Source organism: Cynocephalus volans, chromosome X (assembly GCF_027409185.1).
Source record: "Cynocephalus volans isolate mCynVol1 chromosome X, mCynVol1.pri, whole genome shotgun sequence".
Lineage (NCBI taxonomy): Eukaryota > Metazoa > Chordata > Mammalia > Dermoptera > Cynocephalidae > Cynocephalus > Cynocephalus volans.
Genome location: NC_084478.1, coordinates 2,396,207 through 2,417,500, shown reverse-complemented (window position 1 = coordinate 2,417,500; position 21,294 = coordinate 2,396,207). Strand labels below are relative to the sequence as shown.

The window sequence follows — 21,294 nt, the reverse complement described above, 5'->3', positions numbered from 1 at the left end:
TCTTCAGTTCTTTTTCAAATAGCTTGTTGTTAGTATACAGAAATGCCACCGATTTTTGTATGTTGATTTTGTATCCTGCAGGTTTACTGGATTTGTTTATCAGTTGTAAGTTTTTTGATGGAGCCTTTAGGATTGTCTGTATGTAAGATGGTATCATCATCAAATAGAGACAGTTTTTTTCTTCTTTTCCCCTTTGGCATTTATTGATTGATGATTGATTGATTGATTGATTGATTGATTGACTCTGGCTGGCTCTGACTGGGTCTTCCAGTACTGTGTTGAACAGAAGGGACTAGAGTGGGCGTTTTCATCTAGTTCCTGATCTTAGAGTAAAAGCCTTCAACTTCCCATTGTTGAGCATGATGAGGGCTTGTCATAGGCCTTTATTGTGTGGGACAACATTTCTCAACAGGTTCAACAAGTCCTTGGGGCTTCCTGGATCTGGATGTCTATTTCTCACCCCAGGTATTTTTCTGAGTTGACACGTCCTCAGCTAGACTAACAGGACTTAGATCCGGGACTTTAACTCCATGTGGTCTGACATGCTGATATCATACGCTGCAAGTGCTTCTTGAAAGTTAGTGACGCTTGAAATTTAATACACACATGCTCACATGCTCCCACACACCCACGCAGGGGAGCTTTCACAGTGTGTGTGCAAGAGAGGCTTGGTTACAGCAATCTGGTTGGAACATGGGACGAGATCTTGAAGCTTTATACAAAATTAAGAGATATAAACATTTTACATAAAAGAATAGAATGTGGGTTGGATGCAATGCACACTCTGGAAAGACTATGACCTACTGTTTGTATATTGGGGGGGAGTTCTTGTTCCAAGGTTCCTTTAGTAGCATCACAATTATCTCATTACCCAGGTTCTGGGTTTTTTTGTTTGTTTGTTTGTTTGTTTTGTTTTTTTCCTAAGCAGCATTGAGCTCTAATGAATGTTAAATAACATTCCCCCTTTAAAGTGTTTGGTTTGATGGATTTTGGCAATTATACAATTTTGTAACCTTCACTATAATCAGAACAGAATATTCCCATTACCCTAAAAGTCTTGTATGCCCCTTTGCGGTCTGAGTTTTGACAGCGTGTGTGACGTGTGAGGGAGACTGAGCATCCAGAGTTTCTATAGGGAGCTTGTCACATGGGCACCTGCTGCATGGGCTGAGTGACACCCTCTGCATGGGCTGAGTGACACCCACCAAACTTCCAGGTTCCCAGAAGCAAGCTGGTGTTCCACATAAACCACTGTGTTTTTGCAAATCATTTAGGCACAGGGAGTCATCCTTGTTATTTGGGGAATGGTGTGAATCCTCTGGAAACCTAGATCTCAGACACCAGCCAGGGGGCAGCACTGCAAGCTGGTCTTTCTAAGGGGATCTGTCTCAGGTCTGCAGCATTAACTCTTGTCTACACAGGGAGGAAGTAGGGATGAGATTGTTTCCAGTCTTGTGTGCCAGGTGCTCTGTGGTTACCTCTTTTGTTCCTTGCTCAACCTGCAGGTGCAGATAAGGTCGCCTGCCCCAACCCAGCAGTTAAGGCAGGGCTGGGGTCGGGTCTGTGGGTAGCATGCCTGATTCCTCACTGGGCTGTTCCCACACTCAAAGCCACCATTCTGTTCAGAGGGGACTGCCACTCCCCACTTGGTGATGGTTGTGGCTGGCTAACAGGGCACAAATATAATTCCCACTTTTCTAACTTCCTGCCACTTTATTCTTTTATTTTACTAACCACTTTTAAAAAAAAAAATTTTTTTTCTTCTTTTTTAAAATTTATTATTTTTTTTCACTGTACATGTTTTGGGGGTACAGTCCATTGTTTCAGTACACATATATATTGTATCATGATCTAATCAGAATAGTTAGCATATCAATCACCTACACATTTATTATTTCTTTGTGGTTATAACATTTAAGATCCTCTCTTCTGGCTGTCTTGAAACATACAATGCAATATTATTAGCTATTGTCACACCTTTTCTGGCTGTCTTGAAACATACAATGCAACATCATTAGCTATTGTCACACCTTTTCTGGCTGTCTTGAAACCTACAGTACAATATTATTAGCTATTGTCACACCTTTTCTGGCTGTCTTGAAACATACAATGCAATATCATTAGCTATTGTCACACCTTTTCTGGCTGTCTTGAAACATACAGCACAATATTATTAGCTATTGTCATACCTTTTCTGGCTGTCTTGAAACATACAATGCAATATCATTAGCTATTGTCACACCTTTTCTGGCTGTCTTGAAACATACAATGCAATATCATTAGCTATTGTCACACCTTTTCTGTCTGTCTTGACACATACAATACAATATTATTAGCTATTGTCACACTAGGGCACCAGAACATATTTTTCCTGTGTATCTGTAACTTTGGAACTTTGTATCAGTCCACTAACCTTCCCCTGTCTCTTTCCCTACCTCTGGTAACCTCTATTCTACTCTGTTTCCCTCTATTTTTTCTCTTTTAAATTTATTTTTTCTTTATTGACCCATTATAATTGTATATATTTATGGAGTATGGTGTGATATTTGGGTACATTTATACAGTGTGTAATGATCACATCAGGGTAATTAGCATGTCCATTACCTCAAGCCTTTGCCAGATGTTTGTGTTGCAAAGATTCAAAATCTTCTCAAGTACTTACTTGAAGTTTTATGGTAATTTGTTGTCTTAATTTTTTAAAAAATGGTAAATGATATTTTATAAGTTATTTAGTAGCAGGGTGGTCTAGGGTTGTAAGTTTGCAGGACAGACATTCCAGAGAACGTCGACCTTTTCATGATTTCATATCAATCATAACATTGAAGCATTTATTAGTCTTCATGGAGCAGAATGTATCCATTTAAACACCAGTATCAAATACTTCCATTGCCTGTCCTAGTTCATATCCTGCCGTTTGCTGATTTTCCTTTTCATTCCGACACCCAAACCATCCTGAGGTTATTTGTGTCAGACAAGGTGCCTCCAATGCATGTTTTTGTTTCACTTTCTGCTTTTACTGTAGGAAAATGGCACCAGGGTGTAAACTGTGCATCCCGTGCCGATCACTGCCACCACCCACTCAACCACGGGTTTGACTACTTTTTCGGCATGCCATTCACACTTGTAAATGACTGTGACCCGGACAGACCCCCCGAAGTGGATGCAGCGACCAGAGCAAAGCTCTGGCATTATACCCAGATAATGGTCTTGGGGATTCTCACCGTAGTGACTGCCAAGACCTGTGGTTTCATCTCCGTTTCCTGGAAAGCAGTCACAGGTGTGGCCTGTCTTGGCTTCCTGTTTTTCGTCTCTTGGTATGCCAGCTTCGGGTTTGTGCGACGCTGGAATTGCATCCTGATGAGAAACCATGTAGTCACGGAGCAGCCCATGGATCTGGAAAAAACAGCACATCTTGTGCTAAAGGAAGCTGTTTCCTATATTGAGAGGTAATCTATTTGGTCTGTTTTCTGTTGCTTATAACAGAATACGTGAAACTGGGTAATTTATGAAGAAATGAAATTTATTTCTTATGGTTTAGAGCCTAGGAAGTCCAAAGTCCAGGGAATGCATCTGGTGAAGGTCTTGTACAGCATCTCAGGGTATCCCATGGCAAGAATGGGCTGTGCAAGCGAGAGCTAAGCTCTGTGCTCTAGAATATAGTCCTAATGGTGGAGCTGGGGTATATGTACTTATTCTCTACAACCAGCACCAGCTGTGACCAATTACCTGTTTTGTTGCAATGTAGTTGCTTTACTGTATTAATCTATTTATCTTGCTTAAAACAGAATGCCTGAAACTGGGTAATTTATAAAGAAATAGAATTTATTTTTTACAGTTGCAGAGGCTGGGAAGTCCGAAGTCCAGGGAACACATCTGGTGAGGGCCTTCTTTGGTGGTGACTCTCTGCAGTGATACAGGGTGTCACATGGTGAGAGTGGGCTGAGCAAGAGAGAGCTGACCTGCTCACTCAGTGTCCTTACAAAGCCATCTGAACCACACCCATGACTCCATGGATAGATCAATCCGTTCACAAGAGCACAGTCCTCACAATCTCATCACCTCTCAAAGGCCACACCTTTCAAATAATACCATAATCAGATTTCCCACCTTCTTAACAATGGAGTTCAAGTTTCCAACACAAGGACTTTTGGGGAGCACATTGGACTCACAGCAGGTAATAAGACAATCACATTTGAACAGAGCAGATGACTTCTCAGAGCATCTGAGTAGAATCTTTGGGATCTCATAATGCCACCCTAGGAGATGACGGGTTTGAAGAATCCCACCTTCTCATATTGGATTGGTTTCCACACTGGACCCTGTGTGCTGACATCATGTGATGTGCCACTTAGCACTCAGGCAGATGTGATGGCATCCCGTACATCCTAAGGGTGGCCTTCTTCTTTCAGAAATAAGCACGGGCCATTTCTCCTGTTTGTCTCCCTGTTACACGTGCACATTCCACTCCCTACCACGAAAGCGTTTCTTGGGAAAAGTCAGCACGGCTTATATGGTGACAACGTGGAGGAGATGGACTGGCTCATAGGTAAGTCAAGGCAGGGCAGGGCTGCATCCGCTTTGGGCCTCAGTGTTCAGTGTAGGGTAACAGACTGGCCACCGTACAATGAACCAGGTCACAATGAAGAATAACAGAAAATAAAAAGCATGGGGGAGAAAGAAAACCCTCCCGTGTGATTCATTTAACTGCTTCAGTACTTCCAACAACTTCGTTTAATTTTGCACAAAATCATCCTTCTACAAAGCCGATCATTTAGCATCATCCTTAGAAATTCCAGAAACTGAGGCAGTAACATTCACTTTCAGGACCTGGCAGCAAAACTGCTTTCCTCCCGCGGACTTCGAGAAACCCCAAAGAGAACCAGTGAGGTTGTAGACTTTTTTTAAAAAAAGCGTAGACGCTGGAATCTTTGTAGAATCTGACAGCATCTCCCGAGACAAGCATATGAGATGTTGGGCCAAACAGACCCCACGTAGAAGTTTTACAAATCCATGTTTTCAGAGCTGCAAACACCCATGGGATTGGGAATCTTGACTTTCACTGCTTTAAAGAACTGGCATTTTGCATGAATAAAGCGATTGCTTGGTTTGCAGGTGGCTAATCCATGGACCCGCTGATATACCAGCACCCGTAGATGCTGCTAAGTCTTGAGCCTCTCATATGGACAGGGGCCTCTCTTTACTGTTTATTTCCATGTCCCCAGTCCCATGCCCTTATTATGGGCCTGTGACATGCACAGACGGATGATGCTTAAAATACCCCGTTGGTGACCTAGGCTTTATATCTTTATTCTGGTTTTTTGTTTGTTTGTTTGTTTTGTATTGGCGTTATCAAGCAGCCCTGTAGGATTGCAATGATTAGCTACATTGTAATGCTTTGTGATGACGTTCATAACAATGGTCTCCTAGCGGTGGTGGTCCAGTTTTATGACTTTCTGGCAAGAGCTGACTTAGAAAAGTGAAAGCGGATGGGCCGGTGGAAGTTTTGCACACTTTGTCCTGAAACCCTCCATTTTCTGCAAAGGCGAAATTCTCAACGCTATTGAAGAAAGGGGCCTGAAGAACACGACCCTCACGTATTTCACCTCTGACCATGGAGGACACTTGGAGGCGAGAGATGAGAGCAGCCAGTTGGGAGGGTGGAATGGAATATACAGAGGTAAGATCAATGGCCATTGGGGTAAAAAGACCGGTATTTGATTAACCAAATGTCTCCCACCAGTGAAGTTTCCAGAACAAGCAGAGGTAAAAAAAAAAAAAAAAAAAGTGGTCATTTCAAAGAGAATATTTGAGCACCTGCTCTAGACCAAGTTCTACCTAGACGACAATGATAGAGATTAAAGGGCACATCTCCTCCCCTTAAAGGGTTTGCGTTTTACCAGCAGAGAGATGTACAAATAAATAATTAAGACAAAATTAAGCTAAACATTATTCTAAATAAAAGGAAACACAGAGTGACTGTAATACCAGGTTTATGTGTTTCTTTGTTCCAGCCTCGAGTAGCCTCACCTTATCTGCAGTTTTACTCTCCATGGTTTCACTTACCCGCAGACAAGTGCTCTCTGAAAATATTCCGTGGAAAAGTCCAGAAATAAACAATTCATATGTTTTAAATTGCATGCCATTCTGAGTAGCGTCATGACATTTTGCACTCTCCCGCTGGGTTCCCAGGGCGTGTGAATCACCCCTTTGTCTGGCGTATCTAAGCTGTCTACACCACCTGTGCATTCATCACTCAGGAGCCGTCTCAGTCGTTACACTGATCGTTGGGCGCAGTACAAGGGGCATTCAAAAAGTTTAAGGAAAGATGCGTATTACCTTTCATTTTTGTTTTTATTTTTGTGTTACCTTTCAATTCCGTTTTTTCATGAACTTTTTGAAGTACCCTCATATGTATACAGGGTTCGGTACCCCTCATGGTTTCAGGCATCCATTGGGGGTCTTGGAACACATCCTCCATGGATAAAAGGGGAATTACGATACCATGTCAACTTCAGAGGATAATACCTTCATAGTGCTGTTTTCTAAAAGTCTTTTACAATCAATCCTTAATAGTCACAAATGCCACACTTGTGAATTCTCCCACTCACTAAAATTTATTTGTGCTCCCCAAAGCAATACTCAAAGGGCTTTTGCAGCCTTTCACAGAATGGGGAAAAACTGAGTTACCATGAAGCTTGCGTTCCCAGCTGAAGTTGAACCAGGCGACCTCTGACTTCTGGTTTCAGCTCTCGAGCTGTAAGTGTGTGTCTTAGACCATGTTCTGTTGCTCATAACAGAATACCCAAAACTGGATAATCTATAAGAAACAAAATTTATTTCATGCAGTTTTGGAGGCTGGCAAGTCTGGGATCCAGGACCACCTCCAGTGAGGACCTTCTTGGTGGGGACTCTCTACAGAGTCTTGTGATGACCAGGGTGTCACATGGTGAAAATGGCAAGGTGCTTTCACATGCTCCCTTATAGACACACCAGTCTGCACTCATGACAACCTGTGAAACCATCAACCCATTACCCCATGCATGGATTAACCCATTGACGAGGGTGCCGGCCTCATGATCCAATCACCTCTTAAAGGCCCCATCTTTCAAATATCATGTTAGGGATTAGGTTGCAATATGAGCTTTAGAGGGGACACACACTCTACCCGTAGCAATGAGTATCCTTTTCATGATCTATTGTGTGCTATGTTTTTACACCGAATGCAGATCCTTTGTCTCTAACAATAACTTTCACGCTTCCCTCTTCTGTTGGGCTTTCAATTTCCTTATATAATATCCTTATATAATTTCCTTACCGTCAATGGCATGGATGGGATACAACACAATCCTCTTTGGGAATAAGGGATATTCTAGTCAGTGTGGTTTTATTTCCCTGTGTGTGAATGATTCACATGTTTCCAGATGGTGCGTACGTGTGTGTGTATGTGTGTGCGTGTTGGTATAAGTGTGTGTGTGTTCATGTTATCTGGGTTAGCACAATAGGCTTAGTGACCCAGCATCTGAAGACAGAGAGAGAGAAACAGAGGAAGCCGTGCATCCCGTTTGCTGAGGCATCCACGAAGAGCCACTGAAATTCAAGAGGTTGGGGGAGTGACACGATTCTGAAAACATTGCTGTGGTCATTTCTGGGAAATACAGGCATATGTGCATGTGGGTGTCTACAGACACACACCTGTTACATGCAGATGCACCAGAAATGTGGACAGATTGCACACTTTCTTGGAGAATCTTAATGATGTCTCTTATTTGCAGGTGGCAAAGGCATGGGAGGCTGGGAAGGTGGGATCCGCGTGCCGGGGATATTCCGGTGGCCCGGGGTGCTGCCAGCTGGCCGGGTGATCGATGAGCCCACCAGCCTCATGGATGTTTTCCCTACTGTGGTCCAGTTGGGGGGCGGCCAGGTGCCCCAGGACAGGTATGTGGGGAGAAGACCACCTGCCCCCTGACTCCTGAGAGCTCTCCTTTCCATTTTTCACATTTACAGAGGGAGAGAACAGAACATCAGAACTTTTTAAAAATAGTCACTTCCTCTAATTTAGGGACCAGCCTAGTGGAAGATGATCATACCCAGTAAAACATAGGATTTAAATAAAATATTTGCTCCCACTACTTATATATTTTATGATTGGTAAAATTTTGTTACCTCCAAGTATCAAGGGGAAGAGTAAACCTTTAAAATGTGATCCACTTAAAAACAATTTTCTGTCATTTCCTGAATTACAAGTCTGCCAGTTTGCTGGTGACGCTATGAGAATATGATTTAAAGATAATTTATCACCTCAGTATCAGCACAGTGTGAAAAAGCCAACTTAATACAAGAGAAAAAGGACACAGGTAAATATTTTGGTAATGATTTGATTTTGCTCCATTTAAAATAAAAAATTATCCTGTAGAGAGGATGATCTTGTGAGATACCCTGTCTCTGACTTCTCATCCCCAAAGAGCATCATGTTATATCAGTTTGTTATCCAGATTCTCCAAAGGACAAACCAATAGGATGTAAGTGTGTGTCACGGCATAAATCTATCTATTTGTATGTCTGTGTCTATATACATACGCACCTAAATAGACATATATAAAGACATTTTTATCTTTGCATGTATGCACACACATACTTACAAAGACATTTATTTTAAGGCATTCACTTAGGTAATTGTGAGAGCTGGCAAACTCAGAATCCTTGCAGCAGGCCAGCAGGCTGGAATCTCAGGCAGAGTTTCTACGTTACAGTCTAGAGGCAGACTCCTGTCTTACCCAGGAAACCTCAGTCCTCGCTTTTAACACCTTCAACTGATTAGATGCAGCCCACCCACGTGGTGAAGGGTCATCTGTTTCACTTAAAGTCCACCGATTGCAGATGCTCATTGCTTCCACAAAAGACCTTCACAGAGACGTCTAGATGAATGTAAGACAAAACAACTGGGCACCATAGTGTGGTCAAGTTAGCAGATGAAATGTAATGGTTACATTTTGTAATGATGAAGATTCGATCGTCACACCTTGCACAAAGGTATTGATATTCAACTCTGTACCCCACAGATGTGTACAATCAATTGTGTTTCAATAAAAAGAAAACATTTTTTAAAAAAACATAAAACATATAACAAAACATAAAATAAGACATTAAAAAACATAAAAAAATACAATAAAACATAAAATGAAAAAAACATAAAACAGGCCAAAAGCATTTCACCATTTGAAGGAAAGCTACTGTATTTCTGCATTAAATTCAGATTGAGGACTTTTATTTATTTTTTTTATTTTTATTTTTTATTTTTTTATTTTTTTTTTTGAAAGAGAGGGAAGTTGTCTTTATTTTATTGAAAGTTTGGCCACAGTCTACTAATTGCATACTGCAAATCTTGTTATTTATTTATTTTTTTTTTAATTTTATTTTGTCGATATACATTGTAGCTGATTAATGCTCCCCATCACCAAAACCTCCCTCCCTTCTCCCTCCCCCCCTCCCCCCCAACCATGTCCTTTCTGTTTGTTTGTTGTATCAACTTCAAATAATTCTGGTTGTTATATCTTCATCCCCCCCCCCCCCCGGTTTGTGTGTGTATGTGTGTATGTGTGTGTGTGAATTTATATATTAATTTTTAGCTTCCACCAATAAGTGAGAACATGTGGTATTTCTCTTTCTGTGCCTGACTTGTTTCACTTAATATAATTCTCTCGAGGTCCATCCATGTTGTTGCAAATGGCAGTATTTCATTCGTTTTTATAGCTGAGTAGTATTCCATTGTGTAGATGTACCACATTTTCCGTATCCACTCATCTGATGATGGGCATTTGGGCTGGTTCCAACTCTTGGCTATTGTAAAGAGTGCTGCGATGAACATTGGGGAACAGGTATACCTTCGACTTGATGATTTCCATTCCTCTGGGTATATTCCCAACAGTGGGATGGCTGGGTCGTATGGTAGATCTATTTGCAATTGTTTAAGGAACCTCCATACCATTTTCCATAGAGGCTGCACCATTTTGCAGTCCCACCAACAATGTATGAGAGTTCCTTTTTCTCCGCAGCCTCGCCAGCATTTATCGTTCAGAGTCTTTTGGATTTTAGCCATCCTAACTGGGGTTAGATGGTATCTCAATGTGGTTTTGATTTGCATTTCCCGGATGCTGAGTGATGTTGAGCATTTTTTCATATGTCTGTTGGCCATTTGGATATCTTCCTTAGAGAAATGCCTACTTAGCTCTTTTGCCCATTTTTTAATTGGGTTGCTTGTTTTCTTCTTGTAAAGTTGTTTGAGTTCCTTATATATTCTGGATATTAATCCTTTGTCAGATGTATATTTTGCAAATATTTTCTCCCACTCTGTTGGTTGTCTTTTAACTCTTTTAATTGTTTCTTTTGCTGTGCAGAAGCTTTTTAGTTTGATATAATCCCATTTGTTTATTTTTCCTTTGGTTGCCCGTGCTTTTGGGGTCGTATTCATGAAGTCTGTGCCCAGTCCTATTTCCTGAAGTGTTTCCCCTATGTTTTCTTTAAGAAGTTTTATTGTCTCAGGGTGTATATTTAAATCCTTAATCCATTTTGAGTTGATTTTAGTATACGGTGAGAGGTATGGATCTAGTTTCATTCTCCTGCATATGGATATCCAGTTATCCCAGCACCACTTGCTGAAGAGGCAGTCCCTTCCCCAGTGAATAGGCTTGGTGCCTTTGTCAAAGATCAGATGGCAGTAAGTGTGTGGGTTGATTTCTGGATTCTCTATTCTATTCCATTGGTCAGTGTGTCTGTTTTTATGCCAGTACCATACTGTTTTGGTTATTATAGCTTTGTAGTATAGCTTAAAGTCAGGTAGTGTTATGCCTCCAGCTTTATTTTTTTTGCTGAGCATGGCTTTGGCTATTCGTGGTCTTTTATTGTTCCATATAAATGTCTGAATAGTTTTTTCCATTTCTGAGAAAAATGTCTTTGGAATTTTGATGGGGATTGCATTGAATTTGTATATCACTTTGGGTAGTATGGACATTTTCACTATGTTGATTCTTCCAATCCAAGAGCATGGAATATCTTTCCATCTTCTTGTCTCCTCTCTAATTTCTCTCAGCAGTGGTTTGTAGTTCTCATTATAGAGATTTTTCACCTCCTTGGTTAACTCAATTCCTAAGTATTTTATTTTTTTGGTGGCTATTGTAAATGGGCAGGCTTTCTTGATTTCTCCTTCTGCATGTTCACTATTGGAGAAAAGAAATGCTACTGATTTTTGTGTGTTGATTTTGTATCCTGCTACTGTGCTGAAATCATTTATCAATTCCAACAGTTTTTTTGTAGAGGTTTTAGGCTGTTCGATATATAGGATCATGTCATCTGCAAACAGGGACAGTTTGACTTCATCTTTTCCAATCTGGATGCCCTTTATTTCCTTCTCTTCTCTGATTGCTCTGGCTAGTACTTCCAACACTATGTTGAATAGGAGTGGTGAGAGTGGGCATCCTTGTCTAGTGCCTGTTCTTAAAGGAAAAGCTTTCAGCTTTTCCCCATTCAGGATGATATTGGCAGTGGGTTTGGCATATATGGCTTTAATTATGTTGAGATACTTTCCCTCTATACCTAACTTATAGAGGGTCTTTGTCATGAATGAGTGCTGAACTTTATCAAATGCTTTTTCAGCATCTATAGAGATGATCATATGGTCCTGGTGTTTGAGTTTATTAATATGGTGTATCACATTTATTGATTTGCGTATGTTGAACCAACCTTGCATCCCTGGGATGAATCCCACTTGATCGTGATGAATAATTTTTCGTATGTGTTGCTGTATTCTGTTTGCTAGTAATTTAGTGAGGATTTTTGCATCTATATTCATCAAGGATATCGGCCTGTAGTTTTCCTTTTTGGTTATATCTTTACCTGGTTTTGGTATCAGGATGATGTTTGCTTCATAGAATGAGTTTGGGAGATTTGCGTCCGTTTCAATCTTTTGGAATAGTTTGTAAAGAATCGGTGTCAATTCCTCTTTGAATGTTTGGTAAAATTCTGCTGTGAATCCATCAGGTCCTGGGCTTTTCTTTGTTGGGAGCCTTCTGATAACAGCTTCAATCTCCTTTATTGTTATTGGTCTGTTCAAATTTTCTACGTCTTCACGGTTCAGTTTTGGGAGCTTGTGTGTGTCCAGAAATTTATCCATTTCCTCCAGATTTTCAAATTTGTTGGCATATAGTTGTTTATAGTAGTCTCGAATGATTCCTTGTATTTCAGATGAATCAGTTGTAATATCGCCTTTTTCATTTCTAATTTTTGTTATTTGAGTCTTCTCTCTTCTTTTTTTTGTTAGCCATGCTAATGGTTTGTCAATTTTATTTATCTTTTCAAAAAACCAACTTTTTGATTCGTTGATCTTTTGAATTGTTTTTTGGTTTTCAATTTCATTCAGTTCTGCTCTGATCTTAATGATTTCTTTCCGTCTGCTAACTTTAGGATTGGATTGTTCTTGTTTTTCTAGTTCTTTAAGGTGAAGTGTTAGGTTGTTCACTTGCCATCTTTCCATTCTTCTGAAGTGAGCATTTAATGCAATAAATTTTCCCCTCAATACTGCTTTTGCAGTATCCCACAGGTTTTGGTATGATGTATCATTATTTTCATTAGTTTCAATAAACTTTTTGATTTCCTGCTTGATTTCTTCTTGGACCCATATGTCATTAAGTAGAATGCTGTTTAATTTCCATGTGTTTGTATAGTTTCCAGAGTTTTGTTTGTTATTAATTTCTAGTTTTAATCCATTGTGGTCTGAGAAGATACATGGGATAATTCCAATTTTTTTGAATTTATTGAGACTTGATTTGTGACCTAATATGTGATCTATCTTGGAGAATGATCCATGTGCTGATGAGAAGAATGAATATTCTGAGGTTGTTGGGTGGAATGTTCTGTAGATATCTGCCAATTCCAATTGGTCTAGAGTCTTGTTTAGATCTTGTGTTTCTCTACTGATTCTTTGCCTAGATGATCTGTCTAATATTGACAGTGGAGTGTTCAGGTCCCCTGCTATTATGGTATTAGTGTCTATTTCCTTCTTTAGGTCTAATAGAGTTTGTTTTATAAATCTGGCTGCTCCAACATTGGGTGCGTACATATTTATGATTGTTATGTCTTCTTGATGGATCAGTCCTTTTATCATTAAGTAGTGTCCCTCATTGTCTCTTTTTATGGTTTTTAGTTTAAAGTCTATTTTGTCAGATATAAGAATAGCCACTCCAGCTCGTTTTTCTTTTCTGTTTGCATGGTAAATCTTTTTCCATCCTTTCACTCTTAGTCTGTGTGAATCTTTATGGGTGAGGTGGGTCTCTTGTAGGCAGCATATAGTTGGGTCCTGCTTTTTGATCCAGTCAGCCAGTCTGTGTCTTTTAATTGGGGAATTTAAGCCTTTAACATTAAGAGTTGTTATTGAAAGGTGTTGATTTATTCTTAGCATTTTATTGGTTGTTTGGTTGTCTTAGGTGTCTTTTGTTCCTTGCTTTCTGATTTACTGTTTGGTTTCTTTGTTTGTTGGTTCCTTAGGTTGTAGATAGTGTTTTTGTTAGCTTGTTTTCTCTTCATGAATGCCATTTTTATTGTACTAGCGGGTTTAGATTTTTCTTAGGTTTTTATGGCAGTGGTAGTTATTTTTCAGGAACCAAACCCAGTACTCCCTTGAGGATTTCTTGTAAGGGTGGTCTTGTGGTAGTGAACTCCCGCAGTTTTTGTTTGTCTGAGAAATATACTATTTGCCCCTCATTTCGGAAGGATAGCCTTGCAGGGTAGAGTATTCTTGGCTGGCAATCTTTGTCTTTTAGTATTTTGAAAATATCATCCCATTCCTTTCTAGCTTTTAGGGTTTGTGATGAAAAGTCTGATGTTAACCTGATTGGGGCTCCCTTATAGGTGATTTGATGCTTCTCTCTTGCAGCTTTTAAGATTCTCTCTTTGTCTCTGAGTTTTGCCAATTTGACTATGACATGTCTTGGAGAAGGCCTTTTTGGGTTGAATACGTTTGGAGATCGTTGAGCTTCCTGGATCTGAAGATCTGTGATTTTTCCTATACCTGGGAAGTTTTCTGCCACTATTTTGCTGAATATGTTTTCAATGGAATCTCCATTTTCCTCCCCTTCTGGAATACCCATGACTCGGATATTTGAGCGCTTGAGGTTGTCTGATATCTCTCTCAGATTTTCTTCCATGTCCTTGATTCTTTTTTCTTTCTTTTTGTCTGCTTGTGTTATTTCAAACAGCCCATCTTCAAGTTCAGAGGTTCTCTCTTCAACTTCGACAAGCCTGCTGGTTAAACTCTCCGTTGTGTTTTTTATTTCGCTGAATAACTTCTTCAGTTCAGCAAGTTCTGCTACATTTTTTTTCAGGACATTGATTTCCTTGTATATTTCCTCTTTCAGATCCTGTATACTTTTCCTCATTTCATCATGATGTCTAGCTGAGTTTTCTTGTATCTCATTCAGTTTCCTTAGAATTATCACTCGAAATTCCTTGTCAGTTATTTCAAGGGCTTCTTGTTCTATAGGATCTAGAGTATGAGATTTATTAACTTTTGGTGGTGTACTTTCTTGATTTTTTGTATTTCTGGTGTCTTTTTTTTGGTGTTTATTCATTGTGGCAGGGGGTTTCACAGTCCACCGGTTTAAGACTAATGACTAACTAGGATGTTGCTGTGGTTGCCAATTTGGTATGGCTCCCGCCGTGACTGCTCAGTTGGCCTCTAGTGTCTTGTGTGTGTGGTTGCCTCGGGTCTTGGGCTTCTCCGGAGATCCACCTTTCTGGTCAGCTTGGACTCTGCTGGGCTGGTGGATCACGTACCACAGGGTGTGTGATCTCTGTTGAGCTTTCACTTCCCATGCTGGACTTCTCCCTGTTCCATGTGCTCTGGCCCAGGCTGTTGGATTGTGCAGTGGCGACCCCACAGGGTGTGTGGTTTCTGTCGAGTCTCCGCCTCCCTGGCCGCACGTCTCCCCCCTCTGTGCACACTGTGCTGGGCTGGGGCGTGTCTTCTGCACCCCTCGTCTATCAGCTGGGCCTTCAAGACCCTGCTCAGCACCGCCTCGCCCAGGAAGTCTACCAGGTTTCTGCTAGGCACAGACGACCAGTCTCTCTGGGTGCCTTTGTAGTACTGTGTAGATCTTTCTCGGGTCTTGTTCACCTTTGTATCCCCCCGGTATAAACCGAGTCTAGTGCCCGCCTGCAGCCTGCTCTCCGGCAGGTTCAAGCGGACCTGGGAACTCTCCTACCACACTATTCCCAACCAGAAATTCATTAGGCTTTTTTCCAAACTGGTGGTCGCAGAGATGGTATCTGCCTCCCAGTAACAGGAAGTTTACCGGGGCCGGAGTCCAGGGTGTGGTGGAGTGACAGTCGGCCCGCCCGTACTTCCTAGCCCTCCCAAAACTGGTCGGGACGCCCCACACCCCCAGCCCTGCCAGAGAACCGTGGAGGGAGTGGGAGAGGAGGTCGGCCCGCAGGGTCCGGAAAGCCCCGCGCCAGGCCAAGCAAATGGGCTCAGTGATGGCCGAGCAGGGCGGAGCTGCCCGCACCTGGGAAAATGGAGGCAGCACCGGGGCAGTGAGTGGCCTGGTGGTGCAGGCAGGAGCCGCATGGGCATCCACCCCCCGAACAGAGCTGTGCCAGGGATCACTCACAGTGCTGTGCCAGGTCGGGCGCTCGCTCTGTCTCTGGTTTGTTGCCTTCCGTGTTCTCGGCGCTGCCGCCTCGGGCTGTTCAGTCGCGGCGCCACTCGGGCGCTCCCAGGAGTCTTCTTTAATGCCGGCCTGAAACCTCGAATCCTGGATAGGGCAGCTGGCCGCCTTCAGTGCGGCCCCAGCCTCCGGGATCCTGGCTGCATCCACAGCAGCCCTGGCGCCGTGTTCCCTGTTTCAAGACTCACTTTTGCAGCTAAGAATCAGTTCTTTTCCTGCTCCACACTTCAAAGCTGTTGCCTATAAATGAGGCAGCCTCTCCTGCCGGGGGCAAAGTGGCGTTGAGCCCCCACGACCGGCCAGCAGCAGCAGTCCTCCCTTAAGAGATGGCCAGAGAAAGGTCCACAAGTTTCCCGGCTGCCTGAGGCCCAGTGGCCACCTTTTCCACCTCAGCTACTCCGCACCAGCCGCCACAGCCGCCGCCATCTTGAAAACTCCAGATTGAGGACTTTTAAAAGTTAACATAAAAAATTTTTTACGAGAAGAGTCCAGTCTTCTGTACACACTGACAATGTGTCTTGGAATCTCTTAACGATTAAAAAGTGAGAATGCTCCATCTAGGGATGTGGGAAGTCCAGCCGTTATTTAAGAAGACTTTATGCGGACACCTGAGGTCACAATGGTGTGCGTGTGTGTGTGTGTGTGTGTGTGTGTGTGTGTGTGTGTGTATGTGCATGTGTGCACTTGTGCATACTAGTTAGGTAGTACCATGTAACAAACAACCCCAAACTTACTGACTTCATGTCTTAAAATATAACAACATGCACCTTGCCAAGCAACTTGCAGTCTAAGCAGTGATTGAGGAGATGGCTCATCTCTGCTGCATTTGCTATCCGTGGCGCACACTTGCAGTCTTGGGGTTTTATTCCCAGAGACAAAATTCTCTGTGGGAGGCTTGGTCTGACTCTGTCCTGTGGTTTCTCTGCCGAATCAGGGTGATTGACGGCCGCAGCCTGATTCCCTTGCTGCAAGGAGCTGCTAAGCACTCGGCACACGAGTTCCTGTTTCATTACTGTGGGGAGTATTTGCACGCAGCACGCTGGTACCAGGACAGTGAGTACATGCTTTCCCCGCTGTAGACCAGGCTTGTGTTAGACAGGGTTGTCCAGGGAAACAGAGTCAAGAGGATGTGTGTGTAACGGATGGATGGATGGATAGACGCATAATAGATACATAGATACCTGATAGATACATAGGTAGATACATAGATAGAAGATAGGTAGACAGATGGTAGGTAGGTAGATAATAATACATAGATGATGGATAAATAGGTAGGTAGGTAGATAGAATAGACAGATGATTGACAGATGATAATAGAGATAGAAGATTGATAGATTAGGTGGATAGATGGATAGATGGATGGATAGGTAGATAGATAAAGATGGATGGGTAGATGGTAGATAGATACAGATAGACAGACAGATAGACATATTCACAGATATAGACAGGTAGACGGATTTTAAGGAATTGTTTCATGCAGTTGTGTGCTGAGAAGCCTGAAGTTTGCAGGGCGTGCAGGCAGCCTGTAAATTCTGGCAGGATGTGATGCTGCGCTCCTGCATCTGAAGTCTGCAAACAGGCAGGTTTTCTATGCTGTCTTCTGAAGGAAGAATTCCCTCTTCCTTGGGCGACCTCAGTCTTTTTTTCTTAAGGCCTTCAACTGATTAGACGAGGCCCACCCACATTATGGAGGGTCATCTGCTTTACTCAGAGTCTGCTGATTTAACTATTCATCTCTTCTAAAAAGGACCTTCACAGCTATACCTAGACTCGTGTTCCATCACATATCTGGGTACCATGATCCGGCCAAATTGGCACAGAAAATTCCCTGTCACAGAGCAAATTCTTCTCTTGCAAGCTGAGAACAATCAGTCTGATATCTCAAAGAGGGTGACAGCTGGCATTTGACCACGTTTATAGGGAAGGACTACATTGGGTCCACACTGTGCCGTCTTCTGATTGGCTTGCTCATCTGATTTCTCCAAGTGGACATCCTGTGCACATAGCAAAACCTTTGCCAACCAGGCTATTTGAAATATTATACTTGTTTCTGTGTATAAAAGGAATACAGGGTTGTTGAACAATGAAAACAGAGGGGAAAAGTGTAAGAAGGAATTAATAGCATCGATGATCCTAATGCCCTAAAGTAGCCCCATGGAACACTTTGGAATGAGTCGCTTGACTCTCTGCCTGGGGCACACACACACATGCACATGCACACACACATGCATGCTCTGATTTGGCAACATGGAGGTTGTAATTGCCTAAACAGCCTTGTATCCTTCTCTCCACTTTATATCTAACATGAGATGTTGGTGCTGATTCCACAGTAATGAGACCTGGGGCAGCTACCCACACCAGGGTCAGGTGTTCACACTTGGGTCATATGTCCACACCTGAGCAGATTTCTGCTGCTCTGACTACTTTATTGTTTGCATCCAGGTGGAAGAGTCTGGAAGGTCCATTACACGACACCACAGTTCCACCCCGAGGGAGCAGGGGCCTGCTACAGCCGAGGTGTCTGCCCGTGCTCCGGGGAGGGTGTGACCCATCACAGCCCTCCTTTGCTCTTTGACCTCTCCTTGGACCCTGCTGAAGCACGACCCCTGTCTCCTGCATCTGAACCTCTGTACCACACAGTGATCGCAAGGGTGGACGAGGCTGTGGCAGAGCACCGGCAGACCCTGAGTCCTGTGCCCCAGCAGTTTTCTGGGAGCAACATCCTGTGGAAGCCATGGCTGCAGCCATGCTGTGGACACTTCCCGTTTTGCTCATGCCATGAGGACAGGAGCAGGTCCCCAGATAGGCCAGGACTGTAAGGGAGGACCCAAGAGAGCATGACTGGATTGAAAGAAAAACTCTCCAACGTTGATATTGACTTCTGTTTCCTTCTTGTGAGGAGCATGCCCTGGATGGTGAGTGGGTCTCAGTTTTTCTATCAGTGGAATGAGGACCTCCTAGTAGACACCCAATAATGTCCCTTCCTCCTCCTTTTCAAAGCTTGGGGGTATCATATGACAGATGCCTGATTTTCTTACTCATTGATCTTAAAGCACACTTGAGATTTCATCACCTACAAGAACAGCCTCACAAAATGACAGGCAAAGGTACCCACAACTACTGTTTTTCAGATAACAGAGGAAAGTTAAAGTGGCTCTGTCTCCTGCTCTTGGGGTGACAAGTCCTTGATCTCAAGAGTTTGACTCCTTTCCCACACATTAGGGTCACTTTTATGTGTCTGTAGTGCATCAGTTAGGAATTGCTTTGTGCTGCTGTTAACAGATAATGAGAATCAGAAGGCCTTAATCAAGGCAAGGGTGCATTCTCTGCCAGGTAACAGGAAGCTCAGATGGAAGCATCCCAGGGCTCCAGGCTCTTTGCAACTCCCTACTTTATTCTCATGAGCATGAAGAGTTTGCCTCATGGTGTCATAATGGCTGCCACAGCTCCAGACCTCATATTGACATTCCAGGCAGCAGGAAGGGCAAGAGCAAAAGGTCATTCATCACCCCTAAGTCAGTCCCTGTGAAGGGAGATTATTTGGAAGCCCCAACCCACAAGTTCTGCTTCCCACAGTCATCCATAGAAACAACTGGAAATTGAGACATGCAGTCCTTTCGGGTGGGCACCTTGCTGCCCAGAATGAAATCAGGATTATGCCGGTCAGCAGGAAGGAAAGAGATTAAGTTGTCTAAGGTTTCAGATGCACCACTTTTTTGGCTAATTTAAGTGACTTTATCTTGTTCAGCTTTCAAGCACATCTTACAGCCAGTGCTTTCTTCCTGGAAAATGAGCAGAAATGTCTGGATGGAAGGAGTTAACCTCAGACAAAGGACCAACCATACACGAGGAAGGCCACAGGCATTCTTCAAATACCTCATATTTGACCAGTGTGTTATTTAAATAAATCTTGCTGTGTCTCATCCTCACACCCACCCTGGTGGCTCAGTAATGCAGGTGTAACCCTAACTCACCCCACAGCTGGGAGCCCCTGCCCCCAGCTCCCCATCCTGGTGGATATTGCACTGTCTCTGAGTCCACTATTGGGGGGTAGTCAAAGGGGAGACTATGGTGCATCTAGGGAAGGGATCATTCACTACCACGTACCAACGAGATTGGCATTGCAGGGACCTGGGATGGGAAGGTAGGAAGTCATCACCACACGTAGGCATGGAGGCTTCTGGAATCCAGAGAGAGGAATAGCAGGGACTGCCTGCAGGGGTGAGGGTCTTGGGGAGAACTGAGGCAGCCCTGCCAGCTCAGAAAGGGCAGGTGGACCCTTTCTCCCCCAGCTCTCCATGCCCAAATCCTAAAGGGACATTTGTTGGCTGAAAACTTGAAGCCAGAAGGAATCTGAGGCAAGAGAGACAGCTGGAGAAAGACCCGGAGCATAAACAGGACCAAGCACAACCTTCAAACAGTAAAATAGAAGCATCCATGGAGTGTGCGGGCTGGGGGGAGGGTCACTAAAAGCTGTCTCATCTTTTATTCTGCTCGGCATGGTGTTGAACAAACCCCTTAAAACAAATCTCTCACTTGAAACGTTCAAACCGATCACATTCTAAGAATTCCGTGGTGTTCGATAAAAACTGCTGTGGATTTTGATCTCTTAAAGCTTCCCTATAAGAAAGACACAAGTATATATCATCGGTTCCTTAGGACTTGCTAAGAGGGTCCCGACGTGCCTCGCCAGAGTTGTGGAGGCTTTTCCTCGCCCCTTATTTGATCTTTAAAAGTGAACGTAAAAGGGATTTAAGTCAACCTAAACCTAAGCCGCTGGTCTGGATAGTTGAGGCAATTAAGTTGCATCTGGCTGGTTCTGTGGACCACTCCACAGATAGGATGGTGGGATTTCTGGGGAATCAAATGCATCTTTACGCCAACGATGGAACAGAAGCTCTGAATAAAATCTCATAGATTTTCACTACATGGTTTCATGTGTTTGTACGTATTCCCCATCCCAAATCCTCCTCCCACCTCCTCGCCCCAGCTTTGAAGCACCTGACCAGGTTTTGCTCTTCCTTGCTCATGGGGAGAAGACTAAACAACCCAAATGCTCGACTTTTGGAAAACCTAAATCATTGTCACAAGCCCTTGTTATAGAGACAAGTGAAGGAGACTGAGAATAAAAACACCTTAAACAGGAGAAGGGTGTGTTCTTTCTTAGGTAATAGGAGGCTCAGAGGGAAGCAGCCCAGCACTCCAGGCTCTTTCCAGCTTTCTGGTCTGTCATTAGCATGGAGACTTGGCCTCATGGTGTCAAGACAGCTGCCGCAGCTCCGGACAGCACATAGACATTCCAGGCAGCAGGAAGGAGAAAGGATCCTTTCAGTTCACTAAAGGTTCTTGGTGTATTAGTTCGTTTTCTGTTGCTTATAACAGAATACCTGAAACTGGGTAATTCGTAAGGAAATGAAATTTATTTTTTTACAGTTTTGGAGGCTGAGAAGTCCAAAGTCCAAGGGCTTCCTCTGGTGAGGGTCTTCTTCTTGGTGGGAACTCTGCAGAGTCCCAAGGCAATGCAGGTTTTCACATGGCAAAGACGGCAAGAGTGTAATAAATAATGTGCTCGACTGCT

General features: G+C 43.0%; 1 protein-coding gene across 1 annotated transcript in view; it reads left to right on the top strand.

Moving 5' to 3' along the window:
- ARSD (arylsulfatase D) overlaps window positions 1-20,602 on the top strand; it is a 34,756-nt gene extending 14,154 nt beyond the window's left edge. The window contains exons 5-10 of the mRNA XM_063083305.1: window positions 3,023-3,446; window positions 4,410-4,546; window positions 5,543-5,677; window positions 7,773-7,935; window positions 16,651-16,769; window positions 18,159-20,602. Of these exons, the coding sequence (XP_062939375.1) occupies window positions 3,023-3,446; window positions 4,410-4,546; window positions 5,543-5,677; window positions 7,773-7,935; window positions 16,651-16,769; window positions 18,159-18,535 (1,355 nt within the window). The 3' untranslated portion in view covers window positions 18,536-20,602. The remainder of the gene's footprint in view (window positions 1-3,022; window positions 3,447-4,409; window positions 4,547-5,542; window positions 5,678-7,772; window positions 7,936-16,650; window positions 16,770-18,158) is intronic.
- Window positions 20,603-21,294: the final 692 nt, after the last annotated feature.